The sequence below is a fragment of the Acanthamoeba castellanii genome, assembly GCF_000313135.1.
Source record: "Acanthamoeba castellanii str. Neff unplaced genomic scaffold scf7180000084722, whole genome shotgun sequence".
NCBI lineage: Eukaryota > Discosea > Longamoebia > Acanthamoebidae > Acanthamoeba > Acanthamoeba castellanii.
The window spans coordinates 12,981-32,640 of NW_004457490.1; the positions used below are offsets into that span (position 1 = coordinate 12,981).

General features: G+C 57.7%; 10 protein-coding genes across 10 annotated transcripts in view; 5 read left to right on the plus strand and 5 right to left on the minus strand.

Annotated features, from left to right (window-relative positions):
* Positions 1-1,728, minus strand: part of ACA1_154060 (uncharacterized protein) — a gene marked incomplete at both ends in the record, with an annotated part of 2,230 nt that extends 502 nt beyond the window's left edge. The window contains 8 exons of the mRNA XM_004340524.1: positions 4-85; positions 195-332; positions 434-522; positions 655-777; positions 903-1,061; positions 1,213-1,287; positions 1,423-1,524; positions 1,696-1,728. Of these exons, the coding sequence (XP_004340572.1) occupies positions 4-85; positions 195-332; positions 434-522; positions 655-777; positions 903-1,061; positions 1,213-1,287; positions 1,423-1,524; positions 1,696-1,728 (801 nt within the window). The remainder of the gene's footprint in view (positions 1-3; positions 86-194; positions 333-433; positions 523-654; positions 778-902; positions 1,062-1,212; positions 1,288-1,422; positions 1,525-1,695) is intronic.
* A 1,003-nt stretch (positions 1,729-2,731) lies between these two features.
* On the plus strand, positions 2,732-4,381 carry ACA1_154170 (zinc transporter ZupT, putative; the record flags this gene model as incomplete). The annotated part of the gene is made up of 8 exons (XM_004340525.1): positions 2,732-3,023; positions 3,111-3,191; positions 3,290-3,422; positions 3,554-3,672; positions 3,741-3,828; positions 3,953-4,042; positions 4,125-4,204; positions 4,287-4,381. 8 exons carry the CDS (start codon positions 2,732-2,734, stop codon positions 4,379-4,381), a joined length of 978 nt encoding a protein of 325 aa, XP_004340573.1.
* A 230-nt stretch (positions 4,382-4,611) lies between these two features.
* ACA1_154180 (shortchain dehydrogenase/reductase SDR, putative) lies at positions 4,612-5,498 on the plus strand (the record flags this gene model as incomplete). The annotated part of the gene is made up of 2 exons (XM_004340526.1): positions 4,612-5,091; positions 5,235-5,498. 2 exons carry the CDS (start codon positions 4,612-4,614, stop codon positions 5,496-5,498), a joined length of 744 nt encoding a protein of 247 aa, XP_004340574.1.
* Positions 5,499-5,541: 43 nt separating this feature from the next.
* ACA1_154190 (uncharacterized protein) lies at positions 5,542-6,510 on the minus strand (the record flags this gene model as incomplete). Its single annotated transcript, XM_004340527.1, has 4 exons — positions 5,542-5,674; positions 5,735-5,885; positions 6,000-6,231; positions 6,340-6,510. The coding sequence occupies 4 exons, from the start codon at positions 6,508-6,510 to the stop codon at positions 5,542-5,544; spliced, it is 687 nt and encodes a 228-aa protein (XP_004340575.1).
* Positions 6,511-6,770: 260 nt separating this feature from the next.
* On the minus strand, positions 6,771-10,354 carry ACA1_154200 (Prokumamolisin, activation domain containing protein; the record flags this gene model as incomplete). Its single annotated transcript, XM_004340528.1, has 17 exons — positions 6,771-6,937; positions 7,026-7,208; positions 7,277-7,445; positions 7,568-7,671; positions 7,744-7,812; positions 7,889-8,050; positions 8,158-8,253; positions 8,330-8,401; positions 8,492-8,636; positions 8,734-8,864; positions 8,998-9,151; positions 9,244-9,407; positions 9,495-9,596; positions 9,670-9,768; positions 9,831-9,899; positions 9,973-10,051; positions 10,160-10,354. 17 exons carry the CDS (start codon positions 10,352-10,354, stop codon positions 6,771-6,773), a joined length of 2,160 nt encoding a protein of 719 aa, XP_004340576.1.
* Positions 10,355-10,506: 152 nt separating this feature from the next.
* ACA1_154210 (BadF/BadG/BcrA/BcrD ATPase superfamily protein) lies at positions 10,507-12,656 on the minus strand (the record flags this gene model as incomplete). Its single annotated transcript, XM_004340529.1, has 11 exons — positions 10,507-10,674; positions 10,771-10,865; positions 10,923-11,022; positions 11,163-11,271; positions 11,345-11,449; positions 11,512-11,588; positions 11,664-11,719; positions 11,798-11,948; positions 12,057-12,151; positions 12,233-12,351; positions 12,631-12,656. The coding sequence occupies 11 exons, from the start codon at positions 12,654-12,656 to the stop codon at positions 10,507-10,509; spliced, it is 1,101 nt and encodes a 366-aa protein (XP_004340577.1).
* Positions 12,657-12,818: 162 nt separating this feature from the next.
* Positions 12,819-14,304, plus strand: ACA1_154220 (pyridoxalphosphate dependent superfamily protein; the record flags this gene model as incomplete). Its single annotated transcript, XM_004340530.1, has 5 exons — positions 12,819-12,921; positions 13,039-13,363; positions 13,443-13,572; positions 13,645-13,784; positions 13,902-14,304. 5 exons carry the CDS (start codon positions 12,819-12,821, stop codon positions 14,302-14,304), a joined length of 1,101 nt encoding a protein of 366 aa, XP_004340578.1.
* A 494-nt stretch (positions 14,305-14,798) lies between these two features.
* On the plus strand, positions 14,799-15,725 carry ACA1_154230 (uncharacterized protein; the record flags this gene model as incomplete). The annotated part of the gene is made up of 5 exons (XM_004340531.1): positions 14,799-14,844; positions 14,969-15,064; positions 15,142-15,193; positions 15,288-15,545; positions 15,674-15,725. 5 exons carry the CDS (start codon positions 14,799-14,801, stop codon positions 15,723-15,725), a joined length of 504 nt encoding a protein of 167 aa, XP_004340579.1.
* A 191-nt stretch (positions 15,726-15,916) lies between these two features.
* On the minus strand, positions 15,917-18,423 carry ACA1_154240 (Fbox domain containing protein; the record flags this gene model as incomplete). The annotated part of the gene is made up of 13 exons (XM_004340532.1): positions 15,917-15,986; positions 16,080-16,175; positions 16,294-16,349; positions 16,398-16,463; positions 16,547-16,680; positions 16,784-16,880; positions 16,969-17,025; positions 17,095-17,281; positions 17,413-17,522; positions 17,619-17,759; positions 17,891-17,942; positions 18,071-18,129; positions 18,214-18,423. 13 exons carry the CDS (start codon positions 18,421-18,423, stop codon positions 15,917-15,919), a joined length of 1,335 nt encoding a protein of 444 aa, XP_004340580.1.
* A 367-nt stretch (positions 18,424-18,790) lies between these two features.
* The window catches only part of ACA1_154250 (uncharacterized protein), a gene marked incomplete at both ends in the record, with an annotated part of 1,813 nt that continues 943 nt past the window's right edge, over positions 18,791-19,660 (plus strand). The window contains 2 exons of the mRNA XM_004340533.1: positions 18,791-18,926; positions 19,020-19,589. Coding sequence (XP_004340581.1) covers positions 18,791-18,926; positions 19,020-19,589 — 706 coding nt within the window. The remainder of the gene's footprint in view (positions 18,927-19,019; positions 19,590-19,660) is intronic.

The window sequence follows — 19,660 nt, forward strand, 5'->3', positions numbered from 1 at the left end:
CACTTCCTGAACGTCGACGCCAAACTGTTCGAATTGCGCAAAGACCTGCGTCGCCCGCTGGAACGTTGTGGCGTACTTCTGGCATCTGTTATATGCATGACGTGTTAGTCAAGCTGTGTCGTGTCGTTGGTCGTGTGCGTGCGTGCGTGCGTGCTGTGTGCGTGTGGCGCGCGTGCGACGAATGGTTGGTCCACCTGTCTTCGATTTGCTTGGTCGATTCTTGGATGCGTTGAAGCCGATTGTAGGCCAGGGAGAGCGAACTCGGGAGCTGCTCCGCCCGCTTGCGGATGCCGGTCAGGTCAACATATCGGGGCTTGGGGCCCGCTCGACTCCTGCAGCGTTCGAACCGATGATACAAGAAGCGGGGTGCGGTAAGGGACTGGGCTGCTCTTTCTCGTATATCTCACATTGGGGGGCGGGGTGGGGGCAGTACTGGAGCAAGTGGCGGAGCTGATCGCAGTGCGAGGCGATGGAAAGCGAAATGGCGGACATGGCGTTGGCTTCGTTCAACTGAAGCGATGTCTGGAGATATGCGCCACGGTGTGTGTGTGCGTGTGTGTGTGTGTGTGTGTGTGTGGTGTGGTCAGTGGAATGTGTAGAATATACATCGCACACGCACGAGATGAAGCGGATGAAGGAGCGAGGTAGTCGTACCTTTTCTGTGGGGTACGACAAGCGGAAATCGACTCGAATCTCGGCGGCGTCAGCAGCAGCCTTGAGTCCTTTGAAAGCGGTATCTACACTTTGCATGATCGTATTTACATTCCTATGCAATTTCTGCGTTGTCATCAAACACGCACGCACACGCACCGCAACACGCACCAAGACATGAACACCAGGGGTTAGTTGTGTCTCACAGAACAGAGGAGTGTTCAACTGGCCGTGGGGTGTACACAGCGTACCTCCATCTCTCGAATTTCCTGCACGGCTTGCCGCTGCAGCTTTTGTACACTTTGGCTATCCACAAAATCGTAGAGGTTGGAATGTTGGCTCGTGAGAAGACCCTCTTCGAGACTGCGCGTCTTGAGCGTATCAAAGATCGCCTGCAGCGCTTCGTTCACCTGAGAACGGCACGTCCTGAGACTCAGTTCACACGACCCACACACATAAGCACGCATGACACGACACGACACGACACGACACGACACGACACGACACGACACGACACGACACGACACACACCGCACAATCCCCATATGTCTATGTACGTACCTCGTTGCTTCGAGATTTGTACGACTGCAGCGTTCGTTGCATGCCATTGATTCGCAATCGCAGCTGGCCCGTGAGCTGACGTACAACCTTCGATTGTCATTTGGTTGGTTGGTTGTTTAGTTTGTATGTGACACGTCAGCGCACCATAGTGCGGCAGACATTGGCATTGTCGGTAACAAACAGACGACAACAACAGGGCTTGGGTTGTACCTGGGCCTGCTTGTCAAGCTCCACCGATATGAGCTCCAGGCGCCCGTGGGAGATCTCCAGCCTCTCCGAGCTCTGCCGTCCCTGGTCGATCGCCTTCTGCGCCTGTACGCAGCCCCCCCCCAAAGCATAGGCACAAGACTGACTCAGTAACAGACCCCAGCCGCGGTCGAGCCCAACGAGCCCAAGCAACGACAACAGTCGCGCGGTGGGCCTGATGGGCCTAGCTGTGTGCCCAAAAAAGAAAGAAAAAAGATAGATGATGTGGGGGTGTACCTGGCGAAGGTAGGCTTCCGACATGGCGACCATCTTTGTGGCCTTGCCCAGGAGCTCTTCCAGGGCCTTTGTGGTGTCCTCCCCACCTCCCGTAATGCCTGGCGGGAGTGCCGAAGAAGATGATGGCGATGATGATGATGGAGGTGAAGTTGATGATGACTCCAGCTGTGTGAGAAACTGCCGCATTCCACCGCCGCCGCTGCCTGGGGGCGACGCCTGGTGGTGCGGGCGCCGTGGGTCATCCATGCCCTTCCTGGTGTACACCTGCTTACCACCTTCGCACCTTCTTCCGAGAACTTGTTGTCTTGTTGGCTTCCTCTTCGTTCGCTCTATCTTTTCTTTTATTCTTTTCTCACTTAATTTCTTTTCTCCGTAGCCAGGAGGGCGCTGGGTTGGGTCATAGGACTTGCGAAAAGAGGTTGGTATTTGTGTTGTATGTGCACCTAGCCAAAAAGAAGATGGGGTAACACATGTGTACAACAAGGTCAAACCTTTGGCCTGTGTGAGGTTGTTGACCTTTTGGTACCAAATTCCACAACCTAAACTCTTCTGACCTTGGCCATTTACATAAAGGTCCAGCTGCAGGCTCACCCATGGTTGGTAGCAGTGTACTTCCAGCAGTAGTGTCAACTCAACCACAACATTTTTTCAAAGCTGCCCAGTTGTGTCTTCTGCACAATACAACAAGCACTCAACATTGAGTAAGGGCACTAATTGATGGCTTCCAATACAGAAGTGTACAGAATGTGGGTTTCATTGATGATGACCATGGGCTCTTGAGATGGGCGTGAAGGAAGCTCACAAGCTGGTGCAGCCTTCTTTCTTTTTCAAGGATGTGTGAAAATATTTTCTTGATTATTTATTTTGGGCGCTCGGCCTTTTCCTTCGGACAGTTGTTCGCTTCTGCCCAACCAACACAAGCACAACCAACACCCGCAGGCGTCTTTACCAACCTCATTTATTTCTATTTATTTACACCACAACTTATTATTAATATTTCTTCCCTTTTATTTTCCGTAAAGAAAGCGAAGACGACATGGCGGAAGTGGGCGGAGTGTGTGCGGTGGTGGAGGACTCGAGCGGGGGCGACATCGTGCTGGCCTTCGTCTACACCTCGGCGGCCGGACTATCGACCGTGCTCGGCGGAATGATCCCGTTCTTCTTCAACGTCAACGAGAAGCGATGGCTGGGCGCCGGCCTGGGCTTCGCCGCCGGCGTCATGGTCTACCTCAGCTTCGTCGAGATCCTCACCAAATCGCACGCCTACTTCGTGTGCGTAGCCGGCGACGACGGCGCCTCCTGGCGCACTTCCCTCTGTTTCTTCTCCGGTACGCTCGCGTGCGCGTGCGTGTGCGGTTGTGTGCGTGTGGGTATGCGTTCTATGACATGTGTGGGTGCGTGTCGCACTATGCCAGGAATGTTGATTGCGCTGGGCTTGTCACATGTGTCACACAAGCTGGAGGATCTCCAGGAGAAGGTCACCTCGCTCTTTGGCGGTACGTGCTCACCATGGCATTTTTTAAAACAAATTACAACTGGAATGTTGAAAATGTGGAATGTTGTGTGGTGGCATTGCTGATGGAATGGCCGCCAGGCAAGGCGCTGAAGGACAAGGACATCCGGACGTACGGGAGCATCGTGATTGATGACGACAGCCAGGAGCACGACGTCTTCGAGGAGAACAGCTTCGTCGACGAGGTGGAACGCGAGGACGCCCGACGGCTCTCGTACACCCCTTCCCCTTCACCCACTAACAGCAACGAGCGTACAAACGACACACACACACACACACACACATACACACGACACACACGACACACACGACACACGACACGCAACTTAATGGAACCGCACACAGGAACATGGGCCTGATCACCGCGCTCGCTATTTGCGTCCACAATTTTCCCGAGGGCATGATGACGTTCGTGTCGACCCTCTCGAATCCTTCCTTCGGTACGCCCGGCTCGACGCTGAGCGGTGCGTTGGCCTGGCACTCACCTTTCTCGCTTTCTTTCCCCCATCCCCCATCCGCGTCTCAAATACAGGGCTGGTCGTCACTCTGGCGATCGCCATTCACAACATTCCAGAGGGCATCTGCGTGGCCATGCCCATCTACTATGCCACCCGTAGCAAGTACTGTCATGTGCCATGTGTGTCGTGTGCCGTGTGTCGTGTGTGTCGTGTGTGTCGTGTGTGTCGTGTGTGTCGTGTCGTGTTGAGTGTCGTGTTGCGAGCTCGAGTTCTTACGATGGAACAGGTGGCAAGGCGTGCTGTACTGCCTCATCGCGGGCATCTCGATGCCCATTGGCGCATTTATCGCCTGGGGCGCCGTTGGCGGCACCCTAAGGTAAAGACTCCTCACTGCACTGACGCAGTAAACATGCACTGCAATTAATTCATCGATTTACTTGCATTTCTTTTCCGCCCAGCCCGATCGTTTATGCGATCCTCTTCGGCTTGATTGCGGGCATCATGGTCTTCATCTCCGTGCGAGAGCTCATCCCAACAGGTGCGCATGCCTGTGTTGTTAAGATGATGTAAGCTCGCTCTGACTCTTTCTCACGTCTTCTGCGTCTTGTGTGTCACGACAGCACACCGCTACGACAAGAGCGATGGGATGGCCACCTACGCAATGCTCTTCGGCATGGCTCTCATGGCCTTCTCCCTCTTCGCTCTCGGCGAGTGAGTGTTTCCTTTTATGCAAGCATTGTTGAGCTCCAATCGCAATGAAAACAATTTTGCGATCGCAACGTTTCAATTTTTACTATTGGGGGAACTAAACCCATCAAGCGCCGCGCAATGATGAGAAGATGAGAACCGCGATGCGGCGACTATATATAAACTTCATCATGCACTCTTTAGATTCACAGTTCAAGCAACTCAACAACAACAACTCACCAGCAACTCATCAACACAATGCTCGCCACTCAGACCAACACTACAGCTTCGACCAGCCGGCTTGCGGGTCAGGTGGCGATTGTGACCGGAAGCTCGCGCGGCCTGGGCGCGGCCATTGCCAAGCAGCTGGCGGCCGAGGGCGCCATCGTGGCCGTCAACTATGTCAATGGAGCGGAGGCGGCCAAGGCCGTCGTGGACGAGATCGAGCGGGGCGGCGGGCGCGCCCACGCCTTCCAGGCCGATGTGGCCGTGCGGGCGCAGGTGTTCGACCTGGTCGACCAGGTGGTCAAGCGCTGGGGCCGCCTCGACGTGCTGGTCAACAACTCGGGCGTGTTCACGGTCTCGCCGCTGGCCGACGTGACCGAGGACGACGTCGACAGCCTCCTGGCGGTCAACTACAAGGGCACCCTGTGGGGCATCCAGGCCGCCTCCACAGTTCTCACCTCCGGCGGCGCCATCATCAACCTCTCCAGCATCGGTGCTCGTCTTGCTGCGCCGGTATGTTGCCTGTCGTGTGAGTGTGTGCGTGTCGTGTGCGTCGTGTGCGTCGTGTGTCGTGTGTGTCGTGTGTCGTGTGTCGTGTTCCATTGCACTAATCAACACACGAACGGCAGACGTGTGGAGCGTACGCGGCAACGAAGGCGGCGGTCGAGGTATTGACGAAGACGGCGGCCAAGGAGCTGGGTCCGCGGGGCATCCGCGTCAACTCGGTCGCGCCGGGCGTGATCGAAACGGACATGGCCGACACTCTTCCGGCCGAGTTCAAGGCCACCGCCAAGGCCCAGACCCCTCTCGAGCACCGCTTCGGCACGGCCGAGGAGGTGGCTCACACCGTGGCCTTCCTGGCCAGCCCGCAGGCCAGCTGGGTGACGGCCCAGAACATCGAACTCGCCGGCGGCTTTTAGACTTTAAGTAGAAAAGCACCAGATTGGCTGGAATGATGAGAATTTAGGAGTGAATGCACCCCGAGTACGTGAACTGGACGGTCACTGAGGCCCTGACCTCCTCGGCGTCGTTCATGATGACAGGCGCGCTGGCTTGCATGAACGAACGGGAGGCCTCCGCAGCAAATCCGTAGTCGCTGATGGACATGTGAGCAGAAAAAGCGGTGTCGGGCAGCAATGGTTGTGGTGGTACGTACACGTGGCCGTAGCCGTAGCCGGGGGAGTTGGCCACGATGGAGTAGATGCCGTCCCACCTGCACATCAGCTTCGCCATGATCGCCTTCGCCTGGGTAATCGCGTCGTCCAGGGCCAGGGACTGCGCCTGCAAGTAGTACTGCCGCACGTTGCCTGCAATTCGCGACACACACCACACACCACACACCACACACCACACACCACACACCACACACCACACACCACACACACGGCCAACGACACATTAAGGTGTCAGTTCATGCGGACGTCGAAGCACTGGGCGGAGGGAGTCAAGACCAGAGTTTGGGCTGGTGATGAACTGCACGTTCTGGATGATCTGGGCGCCGTTGGCGATGGCGACCGCAATGGCTTCGCCAATGGTCTCCACGGGGGTGTTGAACGACACGAAGTTCTTCACGCCGTAGCCCGAGACTGGCGGCTGCTCCCAGTAGGCCAGCGGGGCAAACGCGAAGCTGTCCGTCTTCACCTGACTCACACCCTGCGCGTTCGAAAGGAGGCCAGGCATGAGCATAAGCGACTAACTTTCAGCTCACCAGAAGCTTTTTCTTGGCTTGTTGTATGTAGCACCGGGGTAGCTCGCACGCACCAAAGTTTCGTTGGCCAGGAGCGAGTTGATGATTTGGGACATGAAGGTTTGGGCGCGGAGAAGACAGGCGGACGCATCTTCGTCCTTGAGCTCGAAGCCCACCGTGACCCTGCCCACGGTACTCGAAGGGGCCGTCACCACACCTTCAGGGGGCAGGACATGAGGGCACATCATAAAAGAGCAACAACAGCTTGTAAAAAGTCAGTACCATTGCCAACCACCAACAAGGTGTTGGGGGGAGCAGCCTCAGAGGCCCAGCTCGTGCAGCCAAAACATACAACCAACAGCGCCAACAGGTGAAGCATCGCCATCTTTGTGGGAATAAGAAAATAAAAAAGACAAACGCTTTGTTGTCGACAGAGTGGGTTACACGTCAGCAGGACAACCAAAGACCGGCCAGGCAGGACCGGCTCAGGGCGTCTGTGCTGCGCTCAAAGCTTGGTCTTGGGGTACTGGAGCACGTATTGCCTGAGCTCCAGGAAGTTGGGCGTGCCGAGGCCGGTGGAGGCGTCCCAGCCGTCGGTGGCGTGGTAGCCCTCGGGGCAGCACACCGGCGTGTCGGTGAGCGCGCCGCACCTGTTGTTGCCCCACACGGGATCTGCATGCACACGCACGAGTTGAGCGAGTTGCGTGCGCACGCGACATGCACGACACACGCTCACGAAACGCAGCAACAGAGCACGTACCGTAGAAGGTCTGGGGGCGGTCGCGGCTGGCCTGGTAAAGGATCGGGTTGAGGAAGCCCAGCGGCGGCAGGCCGGCAGCGGCGCGCGCGTCGTTAAGGAGGGTCACCACGCCGGCGAAGATGGGCGTGCTCGCGCTCGTGCCATCGATGGGCACGAACTCGCCGCTCAGGGCGCACATCAGGTCTGCAAGCAGTCCAACGGTGAGTCTCGCACCGCCACGCGCACAACGAGGAAGAAAAGGCTGCGCGTACTGTGACCAACGGCAGCCACGTCGGGGTAGCCGCGGCCGTTCGGGTTCCACACGCCGGGGGCGGGGAAGGGGATGCTGGTGTGCTTGAGGTAGTTCTGCACCACCTGGGCCTGGTAGGGAGCACGCGAGCTGATGTTCGAGAAACCGCCGCCGGTGGTCCAGAAGAGACCCTGTATGCGGGCGGAGGGAGGGTGCGTATGACACGAAACACATTGATTAGTGAAGTTATTGTGGTTTGGAACCTGAACCAACCACACCGACGAAGTTTTTTGTGCACCAATAGAAAACGAACCTGATCAACGGAGACGACAATCTCGCCGAGCGGGTTGTTGAGGCAGTCGATGGGCGAGCGCTGGTAGCAGATGGGCTCAGAGACGGGCGTGATGATCGTCGAACCTGCACCAAGCAGCGCAACAACGTGAGCTCGCAGCTTGTGAAGAAAACAACAGCACGGGGATGAAGGCGTACCGATCGCCGTGACGTAGGGCGACTGCGAGGGCCAGTCGGCATCGAGGACAGTGCAGCTGGGGATCTCAGCTGTACGCACGGCCCACACGTCAGTCAGGTTAAGGTGGCGTGTGCTGTGGGTGGAGGAGGTCAAGTCGAGAGGTACCCAAATCGCCGGCACCGTTGTCGGCCGAGGCAATGAGCACGGAGATACCGCGGAGCGCGAGCTTCTTGAACTCGTGGTCGGCACGGGCAAGGTAGCCCTGGCCCAGGAACTTGTCCACCAGGGCCTCAGCCACGCCGTAGCTGATGCTGTTCACCTGCGGGGCTGCAGTGCGGCCATTATTCGAGATGATTAGACAAGCGGCATAATAATTATGCCTCCTAATATTTCAATATTAATATAAAAGAAATTCAATAAACGCGTATGCGTACGGTTATCGGTGTTGGCCATTTGGAGCGCCCACTCGAGGATGGGGTCAGCGCCGCCCGGGGACGGGAGGTCAATGGACCAGAAGACAGTGGCGGCGCCTTCAAGAAGCAGATTATTCGGGCGAAGGTGAGCACGCCAAGCATGATCCATAAGTACTCGAGCACATGTGCGTACCGGGAGCGACGCCCATGATCCACTCAATATCGAGGGTAGCCTCACCACCGGGCTTGGTCGGGTCGTTGGGGCCTGTTGGTCGATGATTGGTTGTTGGGTTGGTTGGGTTGGTTGGGTTGGTTGGGTTGGTTGGGTTGGTACGTCAATGAGTGAGTACGGTACCGATGACGGTGACGGGGGTGTCGGTGGGGAGCCCGGTCTGCTGGAAGTAGAGGGTAAGGTCCGAGGGCGCGTAGTACTGCTGCTCGAACTCGACCACGCACTGGGTCACGTTGGTCTTCACCAGCGTATTGGGCGGAATGTTGTACTGTACGACACAACGGCAGCGCACAGCACATCACAACAGTTGAGCAGCTGGTCCAGGAGCAGAGAAGAAGGAATGAAGGCTGCGCGAGGGGACCTACCTGCTTCCAAACGCTCTGGGGCACGATGGGCGGGGTGGCCAGGACGGGGTAGGCATTGTAGCCGCGATCGCTGATGATGCCGTTGTGGAACACGGCCGCAATCGACACGTTCACCGCGTCGTAGTACCACGCTGTAAATGCGTCGAGCGAGGAGCTATCATTAGCTGGCTTGACTGCCAAATATAAAAGACAGAAAATGTTTGATGGAAAAAACTAATAAAAAGAAATAAATCAATAAATAAAATCGCAGCAGTGGATGCATACCCTTGACGGTGGTGGTGCAGGTGGTGTAGTTGCCGTTGAACTTGCACTCCTCGGGATACACTCCCCTGTCGGTGCGGGAACGACCCACAGCCGAGGAGATGGACGAGACCGAGACCTGGAAAGAGTCGATGACATTCCCGTTATCGGCGCACAGCTGGCCGAGAAAAGAGAGAAGACAAATGTTAAAATATCCTAGGCCAAGTTTGCATGTAACGCACGCAACGAGCGAACTTGGTTGCCGCGTACCTGCTGGGCGTTCTTGGTGAACTGTCCGTTGTAGCACACAGGGATGAACTCCATGGCGAGGTCCTCGCCGCCGCGAGCGCGGACAACGAGGCCGGTCGGCACGCCCGGGCCAGAGGCCGTGGGAACCTCGCGGGAGGCAGCGGCCTTCGCGAGCGCCCTCTTGCCTGGAGTGTGCCACGTCGACCAAAAAGTCAATCCAGTTAGCATCGATCGATGTAGAGAGAGATCGGTGGAGCAGCCGACGATCATACTCATGGGCGGGAAGTCGGTGAGGCCGGTGACGAAGTCGACATGGGCGGCGATGTGGGCCGGCAGAGTGTAGGCCTTGGTCGACCTGAGGAGGTGACGCTCACCTGCAACGGCGGGTGTGAGGGCCTCTACAGTTGGTTGGGTGTAATAGTAGTAATCGAGATCTACGTCGCGTACCGTCGGGCGACACGAAGCGGCCGAGGGACACGCCAAAGGCGGCCTCGACCTTGTGCACGGGCATAGTCATAGTGATCGCGTCCCTGTTGCGCGACAGCTCTGCGCAAGGAAGGGTCACGGCGTGTAGCGCACAACGCGTTTTAAAAGGAGAGGAGACATACCGACGTTGGTGGCGCCCTGCTCGTGGATCCAGGACATCACGGTCTTGAGCGCGGCCGCAGACGGGGACACTGTGACAGAAAAACAACATAGACTCGGTTCATGAGCACAAAGGCGAGCGTTGGTGTAGGACGGGGCGTTTACCAATCTCAGTGATCTCATCGGTAGTGAGGTACTTGGCATACTGCGGAGACTCAGGGTCCGACACGGCCCAAAACAGCGACTATGTCCGTGTAGAGGGAGGCCAAGCGCACAAATCAGGAAATCAATTTTACTTCAATTAATTTGATTGCAAATCTCACAGCTACTTTCAAGTTTCTATTGTACGTACATCAAGACGGTCGACGTTGCTGGGGGTGAGGTAGAATCGCACGCGGTGAAGGTCCTCGGCACGAGCAGCAGCGGAGGCGCTGGGCACCCATCCGGCGTAGCGCCCATATACGGGCTTATGCACAGCTGCCGCGCTCAAGGAGACCAACACCGCCACCACGACGGCAAGCACTACAACTCCCTGCCGCAACTGCATCATCGTCTTCAACCACACCAGGCCTGCTCGTGCTGTGTTGTTTGTGGTCGTGCAACGCCGCTGGTACTGGTTTTCGGGCTATCGGCGCGTCGACAAAAATGAAAATGGAACGGAAAAAGAGACGAGTTCAGTTTGCTCTGCCAGCTATCTGCTCAGTGCTTGGCGGTGGCGTTGTTGCGGGCCAGCAGCGCGGCGGCGTATTCGGGCTTGAGGGTGGGCAGGAGCACGGTGACTTGCGGGAGCTGCTGGTTGACCTTCTTCTTCAGCAGGGCCGTCAGGTAGCTGCCCTCGTGCGTGAAGTTGCCGCCGGCCAGCACCAGCTTTACCCACGCAAGCGACATTGGCACAAGAGATCAGAACGACAACGTTGCAACACTGCAATGCAATGCAAGGCGCAAAGCATGGAGGAAATGTACCGGGAAGGGCTGGTTCTCGATGTGGAGTCTCTTGGCTACGGCCTGGATGCTCACCACCAGATCCTGGGCTTGGCCCTCCAAGATCTGCTCAGCCACTGCCAGAACGTCGTTAGAAAGGGGTATAACATTGAAATTCAATCAGTGCTTCTCACCTTTGTCGCCGTTACGCGCCGCGATGGCAGCCAGGGGCGCAAGCTGGGCGTAGCGCTCCCAGGCCACGCTGGAATAGGCCCACGGGATCAGCTCCTCGCCCTATTTGTGCACACACGACACACACGACACAACACACACACACACACAACGACACACACGACAGAGATGAGAACGACGTGGATTGGTTGAAAGTGAGGCGGGTTGGTGCATGCCTTGGAAAGGTTGAGCTTGGTGAGCACAGCCTCGACGAGCGACGTGGCTGGTCCGCGGCCGTCCAAGGCGCGCACGACGGCGGTGAGAATCTCGTAGCCGATCTGGTAGCCACTGCCCCTGTCGCCCAGCATAGGACTAGCGAGAGAGGAGGCGGAGGTGAGCCGTGCGATTGAAAAATTGTGTCGACCACACCAGACGACTGACGTACCCCCAGCCAGCCGCACGCGTGGTTTCGCCCTCCTTGTTGACGCCGTAGGTGATGGTGCCCGTGCCGCTGATGACCACCAACCCGAAAAGGTTGCCATCGGTGCCGCTGTCGACAAGCATGGTAAGACGAGGTAACAACTAAATAAATAAATAACTAAATATTCATACCTGACCAACGCAGCCACTGCGTCGTTGTGCACGTCGATCCGGGCCTTGGGCAGGATCGGCGTGATCCAGCTTCGCATCTGAAGACGAAAACAACATTCGGCCAACAAGTCAGCCAATGAAGTGCTACGTGTGTATGCGCGAGGACTCCGCACCAACTGCTTGTCGGCCGGTCGATCGACGCCGCTCATGCTCAAGCAGATTCCGGCAACTGGTCGCGTCACATCAAAAAGGAATAATGACACGAAAGGGGATCGGCTTCGACGGAAGTGGTGGGGGAGGGACTAACCTTGGTCTTCAGGGACACCGGCGGCCTTGAGGGCCGAGAGGATGGCCTCGCGCAAGTGCTGGCTGGCCTTCTCCTGGCCCACGCTGTTGAAGTTGGTGCAGCCCGAGGTGCCCTCGCCCACCACCTTCTTCTCCTCGTCGATGCACGTGACCTGGGCGAGCCGAGCATACAGAAATGTGAAATCACACCGCACACGCACAACGCACACGCGTCATCGCACACCACCGCACGCACGCACTCAGCCCAGCTCAAGACGTACGTTGGTCTTGCTGCCGCCGCCGTCGACGCCCAGGAAGTAACGCTTCACCGTGCCGTCCTTCTGCACAGCGTAGACGACCTGGTTCTGTTCGTCGTCTGCAAAGTGGTCAACCAGATCAGGACCACAGCACGAACGCCCACGCGTGCGCCGGCGAATGAAGGCCGGAGAGAGCGTACAGTAGAGGATGGCGCCGAGAGCGACGCCCACAGCCGCCGCGGCACCGACCAGGAACGAGGAGGACGACCCGGCAAAACCGGTCCTCTGCCCACCAGACCGAGCAGCCGTGCCGAGCGCTCTCCGCGCGCACGAAGACTGGGGGAGAACGAGTCGCCTCCAATTATTATTATTGTTTATTTATTCATTAATTCGAATATAAAAAGTGGAAGGTACGTTGGTGGAGGCCAGCGGGGCAGAGTGTGCCCTCAGTGCGGTGGCAGTAGTGCGTGCTCCTGCATTAGAAATCAGCCAGAGTGAAGAGGTTCAATCTCTAGACTTCACTTCCACTTCGAGTCTTCTCAAAGAGAGCAGGGAGGAAGCACCAACTGCTTGGCAGGAAACAGCCCTCGAGACTGACGATCGAATCCAACTCGTGCGACGCATGGCTCTTGCTTTCCGGTAGGGCTTCTGTTCGGCCTTTTCCGTTTTGGACACCTCCCCATCACCCACGGGTTGATGGCGGTTCAGAACTGTCGACAGCACACCACTGTCGACACATCCGAGAAATAGCTATTTTCATTTATCTTTTTGTTTGCTCTCGTGGAGATGAAGACCGCGTCCTCGAGCAGTTCGGTCTCGGCCGAGGCTGCCGAGTTGCCCCTGGGCTTGAGCTGGTCCGGATTCAAAGCCGCACGTCGCCGCCTTAATGGTGAATCGGTCCCCGTGACTGATTCGCCTCCATCTTCGTTATTATCTTCCGCTACTTGCCAAGATGAACAATCTCCTGCAGCCCCCTTGGCGAGCGATGAACAACCGTTCTATGCAGGGAGCTTCGAGAAAGGAGATGCTGCTGGGTCGGCCCACACGTTGGTGGGGCCGGCGCCAATCAAGTACAGCCGGTGGCTGTCCCAGGCCGTGGGCGGATCGGTGTGGCTCAAGCTCGAGTGTCTGCACGAGGGTGGCAGTTTCAAGCTACGCGGCGCCACCCACGCGCTCCTGGCCCACCGCGACCGGCACCACGGCCGACTGCCCTTGCGGGTCTACACCGCCAGCGGCGGCAACCACGGCCTCGGCGTGGCCATCGCCGCACAGCGACTCGGCGTCCCCTGCACCATCGTCCTGCCCACCAACACCCCACAGCACCGATGCAAGTGCGTGCGCACTCTCTTTCTTCTTCTTCTTCTTCTTCCCTAATCGTGTGCGTGTGTGTTTCGTGGACGAGGAGTGCAGGGTCATTGCAAGCTACGGCGCAGAGGTGAAGCTGATCGGCGATGTGTGGGACAGTGCCAACGCGGAGGCCGTCCGCATGGCCAGCGAGGCCAAGGATGCCCTCTACATCCATCCGTTCGCCGAGACCGACGTACGTCGTCGTTTACGTAACATCATCAACGTTCCAACACGCATGGCTGACGGTTGTATGTTGCTTTTGTAGGTCATTCTCGGCCAGGGCACGATTGCCATGGAACTCCTGGAGCAGATGAACGTCGACAACGTTGTCGCGTCGGTTGGCGGCGGAGGCCTGATGTCCGGCATCGCGTCCTGCTACCGCGTCAAAGGCGACACCCAAACTAAGTACACCTTCACCACCAACCATTACCAGCATCTTCATCATCGCCCAATCGTGCGACACGGTCGCTGAGCGTGTTGCGTGTTGCGTGTGCGTTGCGTGTGTGTTGCGTGTGGTGCCAGGTTCTACGCCGTGGAGACCGAAGGTGCGGACTGGTTCTACCAATCGAGCGAGGCGGGCCAGCTGGTGACCCTCCCGACCATCACCAGCATCGCCAAGACGCTGGGCGCCAAGTCGAGCACGCCCGAGGTCTACCAGATCCTGAGCCGAAACGTCGAGCGCGCGCTGCGGGTGTCGGACAAGGAGGCGGTCGAGGCCCTCGTATCCTTTCTCGACCGCGAGAAGCTGCTGGTCGAGCCCGCCGCGGCGTGCGTGGTGGCCGCCGTGCTCAAGAACCCGGACCTCTTCGCCGGCAAATCGACCGTGCTCATCGTGTGCGGTAGCAACACTACCCTCGACGAAGTCAGCCTGTGGCGACAACAGTTCAACATCGCGGCGGATCCAACAACGAAGACAACACCCTAACCAACACCAGTATGTCCGATAAATTAAGTTATAAGTTCATTGTCACGACCAACATGTCCGATTCTCTGCAGTGATTCCTGGCACGACCCACAATCGTGTCGTGTGCGGGCCAGAGGTCGCACAAAAGAGCCACTTGCGCCAGCAGCCAATAACGGGGATGGTGCATATGTTGATGGGTTGCATCGATTTATATAAATACTCGTCAAAAAAACAACATAAAGTACCACAAAAACCAGAAAATCAAAAAAATACCATAAAAACCAGAAAATCAAAAAGACAAAAACAATCGTAATGAACGAAAAACCCAACCGAAGCCCACGACGCAACCGAAGCCCACCACCCTCCCTTTTGCTCTCGAGGCTCTTATTATCGGGATGAAATCCGCCAGTAGTAACGCGTCGCACGGAGAAATCGCCTGATGGTTATCCTGCCTCATCACGCCCCGAAACTTTTGTTACAAGGCTCAAGTTTCATTTTTTTTCAATCTCCCTAACATGCGCACCTTCTTGGCCTTCGTCCTCCTTCTTGCGGTCTTCTCTGGTACCCTCCCCCTCTTTGTTTGGACCAGTGTGCCATTTTCCATATTCCTTTTTGTTCGCCCTGGTTGGCTATGCCTCCGTATCGGAATGTGAAACAGCTGACACTCAATCCTCCCCCCACGCAGCCGCCAAGGCCGACAACTGCGTCGTTGATAAATGCTCGGCTCAGCTTGAGTTCTGCATGCACGACACCGTGTGCGCCAGCGCCCTCCGCTGTGCCGGTACCAGCTCAACTTCCACCTCTTTTTAGGTACCAAAAACGAAACTTTTTCTGATGGTCTCCCTCCACCGCCACCAGTTGATTGCCAGCCCACCGACACCGCCTGCCTCCAGACCTGTGCCAGCAAGGCGTACATCTCCACAACTCCGATACTTTGTTGTTGGCTCATATTTGCTGGCGTCACCTATGTCGACACATTAATGATATGAATGTGTGCGGCTCAGTGCCGGCAACGCCGCCTTCACCGCGCTGGCCTCGTGTGCCGCCCAGTGCATCCCCACGGCCGGCACCCAGGCGCTGGGTCTGATCGCCGAGTTCGAGCAGGCCATCCAGGTCGACGCCCCGTTCAAGAAGCACTGCAGCTTCCTCAAGAAGGCCGCCTGTGCCGTGGGCATCGCCGGCGCCATCAGCGCCTGCGGTGGTCCCGAGGACCTCGTGTGCATTCTCAAGATCTTGAGCGCCCTCCACGGCTGTGCCGAGTGGTACGTGCCTCGTATCAAGAAAGCACACAAACCTGCCCTCGCCCCCACAAATCATTGAGCTGATCGTTAGGTCGCGTTGTCGCCGTGTTGTGAATGTGAATGTTAATGCGCCGTGTGATGTGATGCAGCTTCTGCAAGTCGCACTGCCATGGCGCCTGCAAGGATCTCCACCTTTGCTGAAGTGTTGGTTGAGCCTGATCGCCACCCTCGTGGGTGAGGGCAAAGAAACTGCAGTTTTTCCTCCTTTTTGCCTGTGCGCTGAGAAGAGCCGTTAGTCCACGCCAGGCACCCCATGGCGGTGACGGCGGAGCTAATCCCCCAGTGAACACCTTTTTACAAATGGTTTTTTTTTCATTCATCTCTGCGACGACCTACGAGCGGCTGATGTAGGTGTTGGCTTCGTCACAGTACCCCGATACGGTGCCCTTCTCGTACACCGCCCTGATGCAAGAGAGGTTGTTCATTGTGTGAGATCAACAGGTGTGGTGGCGTCGTCGTCATCATCACAAGGCCACGCGCATGATGGAGGCGTACTTTCCGTTGAGCTTGAAGGGCATGAGACGCAGGCCGGGATTGCTCTTCCGCAGCTCAGTAAGGAACTTGCCAATGGCTTCATTTGTGCTTGAGCTCCTGTGTGCATCGTGTGTCGTGTGTTTGTGTCGTGTGTGTCGTGTTCCATGTACAGTACCCGATGCCCTACTTATGACGAAATGCGCGGGACGTACGTTTGATTCGTGCGGTGGGCTACGACCCCTTCGTGCGATAGGAAAACGCCTTTTGTTCGCGCATTGGTTCGGTCAGCGACTGCGCGGCATGATGAACCGACTGGTGTGCAGGAGGCAGGAGGCGCACCAGAGCCCAAGGAATGGTGCGGCTGAAGCGAATGAGGAGCTGGTCGGGTGCCGCCCGAAGCAGTTCCTACCAAAAAATGAACGACAACAGTGTAAACCACCAAACACCCCGTGGCCCATGGGCTCCTGGTCGGGTGGCGCTAGGGTTACCTCGGCTCGAATGCGGTTGATGAGGCCGAGGAAGCCCTGCCCCATGACGTAGAGCTTGATGTTGTCGAAGAACGAATCCCAGGGTCCGAACAGTCTGGTGAGGATGTGCCACTTGTACACCGTCACCGTGTTGTCTGAGTGTGTGTGCGGGATCGAGAGTGGTCGTACCCGTTAAGTTAGCACGTACGTGTGTCGGCCTGCAGTGCAGGAAACATTTGATGAGAGGAGGTACGGTACCGCGAGGGAAGTTGAGGAAGTAGGCCATGCAGTAGCGCATCTCCTCCAGATGGTCCGTGCTGCCATACGCCTTCAGCACCACGTTCTGGAAGAATTCCTGCTCGCGATGATGATGACGATGGGTCTCTACATCATCAACGGGCTGGTCCATTGCACCGTCTGTGTCAGGGGGACACCGAACGAACCTCAAAGTCGCAGAGATAGACCGCCTTTCCAACGTGTTGGTCCCACAAGGCGCGAGCCTGTCAACACATGTGCGAGTTATGCATAGAAACGAAGTCTTCTGGAGTCAGCTTGGGTGGCGCACGTACGGTGGGGTCCTCGATGATCAGAGAGATGGGCTCCCGCTTCTTCTTGGTGTCGGTCGCGAGAGGGAACATCTCCACGAACTGGAAGTGGTACCTCCGGAGGGTGAGCTCAAAGATGTCAAAGTTTTCGTTCATGGTCTTCTTGACCTCGGCGATCTCACGCAACGCGGCGAGGGTCTCGTTCAGTTGCCTGTCGTGTGTCGTGTGTTGTGTGTTGTGTGTCGTGTGTGTCGTGTGTCGTGCCATGTCGTCAGTGTTTGGGCCTCGGGGGAGCGCACAGCCAGAAGAAAGCGAGTGCGATCAGAGAGGAGGGGGGCAAACCCAGTTAGAATGGATAGCAGATGCGCCAGCTCGGGCCTAGCGTCCAGCACGTTCGACCTGAGCTCGCTCTGCTTGGCCGTCACGTAGGCCTCCAGCAGTTCCAGAGACATCTGACCACGTCCGGCTTGAGGTCAGCCCACAGCCGATCCCAACACGAACGAAGCGGATGGTATATGTGCCGACAGATAGCCGAGCCGATCGTCGACAGGTTGGCCCTTGGCGTCGACCCGCGGAGGCGTGACCGGTGAGCCGGCGACGGGTGGCGTGACCGCCTTGGCTCCTCCTCCTCCGCCCTGCTGCTGCGCTCGGCACAGGGCGACCTGGTGGTTGACGGCCTGCAGCTGCTTCTGCGCGATGTGCAAGTACTGGCGGCCCGGCGTGATAGTAGGCCCGGCCCACACGACAGACAAAGAAGTGTAAGAACGCCACCGCGGAGGGAGCTGGCTGCGATCGCCGACGATGCGACTGCGAGACCTACCCTGTGGATCAGAGCCGGACCCAGCCCGTTGCAGTCGTGCGCCACCGTGTACCTGTACCCCACCCACCCACCCACCACCATGTACACGCCCAATAAGCCGCACACCCAGCCCGGGGCAGCCACCGTCGAGGTTGCCACACAGGTCAAGTGACGGTCACACTTGGGCGAGCTCGAGCGCACCATCGCAAGCAGGTCTGGCTCGCAAGGCACAGCGACCGTGCGTCCAAAAAGCCGAATACCTGTGTGTGGGCCGAGAGCGAGCGGGGGTGGGGTGAGTAGCACGTCCGGCAGTGCCGTAGACGGTTTGGGGGGGAGGGGAGTACGTGGAGAGTAATTTCGTCGGGCAGGAAGAGGTGCAGGCCCCCGGAAGCAGGGAGCGTCGTCTGGGCACCACCACCGTCCTTCACCTCTTCCCTGGCCTCCTCTGTGGCGCGGGCCAGGAGGGACTGCGGCGGAGTCGGCAGGCGCACGTAGTGCTGCCTCGCCACCTCCTCGTCTGCTCCCGCCGTCGCGTATGGCACCTTCACGTCCATGACCTTGAGGGGCTGCCAGACGAAATTGTTAAAATATGGTTCTCTGGGTCTTCTTGGTCAAAGCTGGTGGCTGGTTCATTTCCGTGAAATATGTGCTCGTCCGTGGAGTGGAGTGCGCCGTGTGATGACGCCTCGGCAAGTCGCACTGCCATGGCGCCTGCAAGGATCTCCACCTTTGCTGAAGTGTTGGCTGGGCCTGATCACCACCCTCGTGGGTGGCCTATGTGCCTGCGCGCTGAGAAGCGCTCAGTGCGGCGGTGAGTTGGAGCCCTGGCCAATCTCCGCGCATTCCTCGAAGTTAGTGGGTTGGCCGAACGGCACAAAACACACAAAACAGCCACAAAGAGGGCTTTTCCCACCCACCGACATGTCTAGTCCTCCTTCGCCTGCGTTGCCGTCGACACCTTCGACGTCGTCACTCTTGTTCTTGGGCGCCGGAGTGGTCGGGTTGTGCGCGTCGGCTCTTGCTCTTGGCCTTGTCTTGCGCCGGCGCAGGTCTCTTGGTGCTGCAACTGCCCCCCCCCAAAGTACAATATTATGATTTTCTAATATTCCTTTTATCTCATTTTGTTGTTATTTTGACAATTATGGAGCAGACGATGACGATGAAGAAGAGGACGAAGAGGAAGAAGAGGACGAGGAAGACCACAAGGCCGACCAGTCCCTCGTCCTCTCCAGGCTCACCCAGCGGGGTCCCGCCGGCCGCCTGTTCAGAGAGAGCTTCAGGCGCTCGCGCGGTGCCGCTGGCACGGTCGTGCGGCTCTTTCTCTCCATCGACCCCTCGGAGGCCGCTTCGTCGGCCCACCAGGCTGGCTTCCCGTCGCCCGACCAAATGGTGGTGAGTGCGATGTGCTTCCTGTCCCTGGCCAACGAAGACCCGCCAGCGGAGGTGGTCGATGCCATGGCGACGCCGCAGGTGATCGCCCACGCCACGGCCATCCTGGCCAGCGACGCCCGTCGCGGGTCTCAGGAGTGCGACACGCTGGTGGCCTTCCTGTACCACATCACGACCTACTACCCGAGCGCGGCGCAGGTGGTCTTGGCGGACCCGCGACTGCTGCCGGTTGTGTGCGGCTGCCTGCTCGACGCCACCGCAGACACGCCGCCAGACTACGTGGCACGTCTCTCGTCCCTGGCGGTGTCCAGTATCTTGTCGAAGTTTGAAGGTAACTTCGTGTATCTTGTTGTTGGCTTTTTGTGTGGTGTTTCTGACTTGACACCGCACACGCACACGCAC